An 8,358-nucleotide genomic window follows, 5' to 3' on the forward strand; every position below is an offset into this window, starting at 1 on the left:
AACGTAAGCGTTACTAGTAGGAAGAAGAAGCCGATTCTGGAAGCCATTACGTTGCGCACATCAATTGAGTAAATCCTACTATTTTTGCGTACAATACGCACAATTACCTCTTCTAAAGAGGCTTTTCTTCAATTATGGCATCGGCCGCCAAAAAGAGAAAAATGAATTTCTCAGAGCGGGAGGTGGAGATTATAGTAGAAGAAATAGAGAAACAAAAGCACACTCTGGTTAACCACTTCAATGCTGGAGTCACGCACATGGCCAAGAATAACGCCTGGCTGGACATCCTGAAGAAGGTGAACGCCGTTACCACCTGCCCGCGAGAACTGCCCGAGGTGAAGAAGAAGTGGTCCGACATGAAGACGGAGGTCCGGCGGAAAGTGGCCCAGGCGCGGGCTGCCATCGAGGGGACGTCCGCGGACTGCACTCAGGTCCCCGTCATCCTCACGGCCATGCAGCAGCGGATCTGCAACCTCCTGGGGGAGGCCACCATCATCAACCTGCCCGCCGGGGACTCGGACGCGGAGATCACGCTGCCCGTGACGGTGAACGCCGCCACCGCCGCCACACTAGCGGAGGGTAAGCTGCGTGCGGGGCCGCCCGCCTGCAGGCGCAGCCCCGGACTGTGGATACAGCAGCGCGTAAAGAGCGCGAGGTCTCACCTGCACGCACGCACACGTAGACACAAGCAGGACCGTGCATGCGCTCAGTGCGTTCGCCTCTTCAGACAGTTTCAAGTGAATAAAGGGGAAAGAAAGATGTTCTCTTCATTCATTCATAGGCCGTATTTCAACTTTTTTCACTTTGTGTTGAAACTTTTAAGCATTAAATCTTTTTTGTGAGCAAACTCATGAGATGCATTGACTCAAACCTACATGTAATTTAAACCCTCAGTAGTACCCTCAGCTGCCTTTTCTCCCTTTTCCAAACAAAGCACAAGACAAGAATTTCATGCATCAGCCAGCAATGACGAAAACATTGAATTTGGTGGAATAAAAGCAAAAAATAATAATTTTCTTCAAAATGAACAAATGCATGGTTTCTAACTGTTTTGACATGAGATGTCTTTAATTCAAGCCACTTTCTGGCCACACAGTATCAGTATCGGACTCAACGTAAATACTAATGCATTCAAATGAAACTTCTTTATCTAATCTTTAACATATCTAAAACTATTCAACCACATGATTGCATCATCCTATTATTTATTTCATGTCAATATTTCATGTTTGGTGTTTAAAAAATAGATAAACTGGCATTTAAAGGGTTAATATTCTTTCAAATGTTGCTTGTTTCTAGAAGGTTTGAAGTGATTATTGGAAAGATAATGTATTCTGAATATTGATATATTGATTTATGATGATTACATTGCTTTTTTTTTTTTCTCCTGTGAACATTTTTGCCACAAACCAGATGAGAGAGTAGTTTCTTTAACTATTACTATGATTTCTGTAGCTGGAGTCACTAAAGCATGTTAACAAAAAGAACAAGTCACAGACAAAGAACAGTGACATCATCAAATGTCTTTATTATATTTCATTATTGTAATGAGGTTTTGTGTACTCTAGCACAAAAGTTGTCAGTTCAAATCCAAACTATTAAAATTAACTAGACTCTAATAATTTTGGCGAGCGTTTTAATTACATCAGCTTCTCATTTCTTGTTCTTTTGTCCGTGTGTGTGTGTGTGTGTGTGTGTGTGTGTGTGTGTGTGTGTGTGTGTGTGTGTGTGTGTGTGTGTGTGTGTGTGTGTGTGTGTGTGTGTGTGTGTGAAATGTTTAGTTCAGGGACCGCCCAGAGCACCTCACTGAAACCGACAGATGCTTTATTAATCCTGAGGAAAATTCAAGAACAAACAGGAATAACATAATTTCCCTTTATGATAGAGTAAATAAGTGTGAATATGTTCTTAAAATCCTTAATTCCACTGTGGACAAATTAGAGAAAGTATTTAATTGAAGAAAAAAAAAGTCCAGATAACTACTTTCTGTAATTTTTACACTTTACAAGCTTCTGTTAATAGCATTCTATTATTCAAAATGAACAAACTGTATGTTAGTGGTTTGGTTTCTCCCCTGTGAGTCTGGTCTCGAGGGCCCTTCTATGTGGAGTTTGCATGTTCTCACTGTGCATGTTTTCTCTGTCGGTAAAGGCAGCACAGAAGCTTGATAGAATGATATATGAAATCCGAAAATGTATTTGTGGATTATTCTGTGTGCACATGGTGTTTTTACAGAGACTTAACTCCATGAGATTAGAAGCACCTCTCGGATCAACAAAACTGCAAACGACATTTGAAAAACTAATGAATCTAATCTTCTCTCATGATTCCAAGCAAAACTCAACATCATGAAGTGTGAAAAGGGAGAATTGACGTCACCTTAGACTGAACATGTGTTTAAACTTTCTTTTGCTTTTATTTAGGACAGACATCCAGACATAGACAAGACCAGTGCTCACCACTATCCTTATACATATAGAAAGTAAGGTATTTTGGTACAGTGACAGAGAATAAGGAGAGTATATGATGTATACATACTCATGGTTACAAATACACATTAAACATTATGAGATGGACAATATTCAAAATATACAACTAACTGTAGAGATAAATTGTAATTCAAAACAAACAGTAATTGGCTTTTTTCTTTTTATTCTTTGTACTATTTTAGCTCTTCCAGCTGGCGCAGGAACAGTCTGTGACGACACAAAGCCACTGAATGGTAATGGGTTTTTTTTATATTTTACTGCCATAAAACACGTTCAATCATGAAGCCAGTGTGGTTTGAAGTAAAACTGACATTGCAGTTTGGATTATGTTCTGTTTGTAGCTGAAACAGCGTACCACACCCTGGAGGATGGAGCTGTGGTGGAGTACTGCACCACCACTGTGGGCGAGTCCGCTCCCACCGTGGTGGCCGCCGTGGAGGCTCCGGTGGAGATGCTGGCGTCGTCCTCGGCGTCTCCGCCTCCCCAGCAGAACCAGACCAAACCCCAGGAGCTGAAGAGCCGCATCGCGCTCAACTCGGCGCGCCTGCTGCAGGAGCAGAGGGTCACCAACGTGCACATCCGGCAGATCGCCCAGCACCTGGAGGGACAGAACGAGCTGCTACAGATGATGCGGCGCTCGCAGGAGGCGCAGGCCTTCGCCCAGGAGAGGCAGGCTCAGGCCCTGGAGGGAACCCAGGCTGCCCTGCTGGCGCTGGTGCAGATGCTCAGGCCTGCACTAAAAGACCTGCGCAAGTTCCTGCAGAGCAGCACCGAGGCTGCAAACCCCAGCAATGCTGCAGCAGGAGCCGGAGCAGAGGAGCAGAACAGGCCCAACACACCTCCTCCACCTCCTCCTCATCCTCCTCCCCCTCTTCCTCCGCTTCCTCCCCCTTCAGAGCAAGCCCAGGACACACAATAGACGTGCGCATGTACACAGACCTCAGAGATGCCTTAGGAAGAACTCAAACAGAACCTTACTTCAAGGTTTGTTATTTTTGGTAAAGCAATCACTAAAGAAGTGGAACGTTATATTAAGGTCACTTGTACTTTCTGTCTGGTTGAGTAGTGTGAAACAGAACTCCTGACATGTTTTCAATGGACATAGACCAGAAGTCATGAGAGCAGTGGTGGACTTCCACATTTCATCCTTCCACTAACACACAGTTCAGCTTGAATAAACCTGCTGGGAGTGGCAGGGAGGGCGGGGCCGAGCGAGGGTGTGGCAGAGAGCTGGAGGAGCAGATCAGGGAGCTGCCGGGGGGAGGTGAGGCAAGACACTGGAGTCCCATCAGGGACTAATTACCTCTCCCTGTCTCATGGTAGCGCCACCGTGGCCTGTAAAGGCAGCAGTCTGGAGTGTTTCGAGGGAGGAAGAACCGGCCTGAATTTTGAGAATAAACGGTCAAACAAACGCTGTGTCTGCATCTCTGTGGCCAAACCTACCTTAACATGAGTCACATTTTACACACACACACACACACACACACATATATATATATATATATATACAGAGAGAGAGAGAGAGAGAAATCTTTCTCCTGCCTCCAACAGTAAATGTGGCTTCACTCCAGTCTCCAAGTCACCCCTCCTCTATGTTAGCTGCCTATGTAGCTGTGTTCAATTGATTGAAGCGTGCTATGAACAACTCAAACACAGAGACGTCATTAGTCGTTCACGTGAAGGCAGTGTGAAAAATATATCTGCAGAATCCACACAGTTGGTACTAATTCTATGGACCTATGATCGAGCAAATTTTTTATTTCCATAATGTTGACACATATTTGGATAACTGCACATCATTCATGCTTTTCATTGAAGAATAAAACATTCTTTGCATTTGAAAATGCTGATTTTGATATAAGTATTGACAATCATGATTGCTCCATCACCAATTTATGTGTGAATGTGACGTACTAAGGTCCTGGGACCTCACTATAGTTGGCTTGCAGATAACAAATAAGCATCTAATATTCAATTAGAAACTAATAAGAGGATAATAGAAACTATGACACAGTTCAGAATGTACAGGTGCTCAGTTTATGGGTGCAGATAGAAGCAATGTGCCAAGTATAGGGGGCATGAACAAGTAGATGTAGTAAAGTCTGGAGTGAGGTGAGTAAAGTACAGGTACAGTCACAGGTACTGGTACAAGTGAAATCCATCACCAATGAAAAGAAGCTATTACCAGGGTGCGAACCACGGGGGCGGGAGGGCTCAGCCCCCCCTTAATGAGACAGTAGTCCCCCTTAAAACATGATTTTTGAAATTTTGAGAGGTCTCTAAAATATTGGTAAAATGCAGTTTTTTTTATGCATTTACTTTTTGTTTTTTGTTTGTTTTCAGCTATGTCGTGATCATGTGTAAAATTTGGCTATTTAAAAATTTTTTTTATTTGTGCATGAGGGTGAAGCGTCACTCTCTCACTTTATTACAGTTGCCGGCCTGCAGGCAATTCTTGCCCTCACCATTGAAGCGTGGGGGCGCTAGTCTTAAACGTCACTTAGAATCAGACAGCTGCTCAATTTCAAACAGAGAAACCTCATAAATTTCGGATTTGCTAAGAAAAATAAATTGGGGGACTCTGAGGAGCAGCAACAGGAAGCTGATCTAGGTCTGTGGTGGTTTCTGTCTGAAGATAAAGTCCATAAACTGTAATATTAATATTCAACACTGTGTTGTATATAATGGTGCTGAGGACCGGATCTCTGGTAATCTGGGCCATTTTTTTTTCTAATTCTGATGGTCATGCGTGTTTGGTGTCAATTATTGGTTTGTTGATGCGTGTTAACGTATTTCAGAGGTTATTTTGTGCATGTTAATGTGAATTTGATTCCTGGTGGAGTCGCACTTTTTTTGTTTTCATTGACCTTCATATGATGTCCAGACAAGACATCCACGTAACGTCCAGGAAATTCATACAAAAAACTTCAATTGGGGCCTTTTCTGTCCAATTGTGGCCTTGATGCCAGTGGGGAAGACATGGAGGCTTTTTTTTTAACCCCTGCTCCATTTCTAGAGATGGCTCCCATCCCCGGCCCGAGAGTTACACCTCCTGCCATATGGAGGAAGATTTAAAGTCCCAGACGAACTGCTACAGGAGCAGCTTTGTTCCTGCTGCCATTTCTCTTCAACGTCAGTCTTAAATGCACTTTACGCTTCAATGCTCTTGTTACATAATAAAGTTTGACCTGATTTTTATCTATTTTATCTATTTAATGTCCCTTCTTTATCATATTTTCAACAAGTTTTTATAGTGGCATTTTAATGGTTCTTTTTATTTAATGACTTATTTATTCTTTCTTTTTTTTTACTTGTTAACTTGTCAGTGAGCCTGTGAGTGCCCGTCAATGTCTGTGTCCCTACTGATTTTTACTGTCCTGCGTTTTAAATGTATCTGTATGTACTGCCAGATGCCCTCTCTTGCTGCACAAAAATCTACCTACGGGTACCAATAAAGTCACCTTTGAGCTCTTGACCTTTTACCTTTGACAGTAGTCCCACCTACAGGAAATTGTCAGATAATAGTGTAGTGACCGAAGTGTCAGTTATTAGGGTTTGAGCACTGAAAGTGCTGAAGGATCCATTAAAAACCATAGGGCTTATTAAAGCTGCAAACAGCGTTGAATGGGTCCACGCACGTCAGATTATGTCGCATGTCGAGGTTTTGTGCATGTCTCCCCACTTCCTGTTACAGCAGTTGGCGTTATGCCCAATCGATGTAAACATCTTATGGTTGTGATCAGATGTGGACTCTCGTGCAACGTGTAAAGTTTCACCCAGAACGGAGCATGTATGCCTCACTTCCTGTTTCCAGCAGGTGGTGCTATGCCCAATGGTTGTGTCTCTTGAGGGTGATCAGATGTGGACTCTTGTGCTGCGTGTATGCTAATTAACGCGTCCATGAAGGGGCCAGGGCGAAAGCCAGAATAGATGTGTTTTTCGGGTTGTTCTGCTGTTTTTGTTGGCGTAGTCACGGTCAACGGTGACATATTTTATACGAAATAAACAGCTAATTGAGTGCCACCCGGTGTGTGACTCTTGGGACCACGAGAAGACATAATGATGCAAAATGGCGGTGCCCTAGTTTTGGCGCCGAATAAGGTCAATACAATTAATTACATGCAGTGCACAGAATATGCACAAGGCGGCAGTCATTAATTCACCTGATGTCTCTCCAGGAAGTCTATAAGAATGGCACTTTTAAGGATTGAGACGCAGGTCGTTTTTTGAGGAAGAACTTTGCCCATTTAAAAAAGGTTAAGATAAGAAAGATATTCCAATTGCTACTGAAACATCAACAAGAACAGTTACTCGTTTGATGCAATTGAAATGACTTCATATTTCATAATTCATGTTTTAGTAAAACAGTGTTTAAACAAATTTGAAACAGTGGGTATATTAGGTCACGGAACTATAAATCAATTAATCGTCAATTCATTGAATTTCATGGATTATACATATCACCAAGCGACATAGTTTTTATTTTTTTTCAAATGAACTGATTAAACGGTTAAATTGCATAATTCGGTACACCACACCTTTAGAATAAGCATCTTCTTGTATCATGATGATGCCCTGATTGTCCTGGTACCATTGCTAGTGACCAGGGATGGAAATTGATAAGATTTCTATGATTCCGATTCTATATTCTTAATGATTTGTTTGTTTATCGATTCTCTCATTGACTTTCATCTGATATGAAACCTGCAGGATTAACAGCAGAGGACCTGCTAACATCTCCACGGCTGCTGGGTTGAGATTCACTCCGGAGCCAATCAAAATGCAACGTTCCATAAAAAGTTATCGCTGCTGTGTTCAAATGTTTCCTGTCGTATTTCCTCCCTGATGAAATATCCACTTTACACGTATTGCAAGTTGCCCTGTTGTCACCCTTTCATGTGAAATGGAACCAAACTTTTGGGCATCTGTGCTGCTTTGGCTCCATGTTTCCTGCTGGCTGCACTGGTGAATGATGTTGTCCCGCATGTTGCATAGTGGTGACGTCGTTCACACCCATTGGAATGATAAGGGAATCGTTTGCAAAATTGCCAAACGATTCCAAGGAATTAAAACAATGGGAGCAACCACTTTTGGATTCCCGCCCCTACTAGGAACTTCCTTTTGCTTACTGATTTTTTACTAAAAAATTACCATTCAAACAAAAAATATTCAAAAATCAGTTTTATGTGTTGATGGATGAGAATGGTTCCCAGGCCAGCCATCGTTGACGCGTACAAGTTCACTTCTTGACACGCTATCTGCACTTTACAAGTTCAGCTTCAGGTCCCAAGGATGGTGTATATATTTTTGGTAGCACACGTCACAGTGGCAGTAATCAATGTATAGATCCGCTCCAGGAGAGACTTGGAATAACTGGACCCCAAGCTGAAACCCCTTCCCCTGAGAAGGTCCCCCCCCCCCCCCCCCCCCCCACGAGAGGATAACCGCTGTTTAGCCCTGATGTGAGAAAGGATGACCCTGATCATTTCCCAACATGGGAAACATGACAGAGGTTCATGCAACAGGCTACTTGTCCCATGTCCCTGACGAGGAAAGAATCAAGGAATCAAGGAAGTTTCAAGCCTTCCGCCTTTGACGATAAAAAGGTTATGAAGCACAAACTGAGTCAAAATAAGTGAAATGTTAATTCATTCATTCATGACAGTTATTTATTGGTTTGGGCTTGACTTGATGCACTCATCAGGGTTGATGGATGTTGGGAGACCCAGTGCCACAGCTCACTACCAACACAAACTCCCAGCGTTCTCCCAACACCATATTCCCCACATGTAAGCACCAGACATATTAATATTAAGTTATTTATAAACTGGAGTTGCACGTCCGGGTGTGAATTTGTGTGCAGATGCTC

The 8,358-nt window shown here is 42.8% G+C and overlaps 1 protein-coding gene across 1 annotated transcript; it reads left to right on the forward strand.

Moving 5' to 3' along the window:
* Positions 1 to 3,897, forward strand: naif1 (nuclear apoptosis inducing factor 1). The gene is made up of 3 exons (XM_080477449.1): positions 1 to 579; positions 2,672 to 2,722; positions 2,831 to 3,897. Exons 1-3 carry the CDS (start codon positions 135 to 137, stop codon positions 3,406 to 3,408), a joined length of 1,074 nt encoding a protein of 357 aa, XP_080333575.1. The 5' UTR covers positions 1 to 134; the 3' UTR covers positions 3,409 to 3,897.
* Positions 3,898 to 8,358: the final 4,461 nt, after the last annotated feature.

Source organism: Lipophrys pholis (genome assembly GCF_963383615.2).
Source record: "Lipophrys pholis genome assembly, chromosome: 12".
Lineage (NCBI taxonomy): Eukaryota > Metazoa > Chordata > Actinopteri > Blenniiformes > Blenniidae > Lipophrys > Lipophrys pholis.

Coding starts and splice junctions, on each gene's coding strand:
- naif1 (XM_080477449.1), top strand. CDS start 135: ATGGCATCGGCCGCCAAAAAGAGAAAAATGAATTTCTCAGAGCGGGAG. Junction 580..2,671: donor CGCCGCCACACTAGCGGAGG/GTAAGCTGCGTG, acceptor GTACTATTTTAG/CTCTTCCAGCTGGCGCAGGA. Junction 2,723..2,830: donor CGACACAAAGCCACTGAATG/GTAATGGGTTTT, acceptor TTCTGTTTGTAG/CTGAAACAGCGTACCACACC.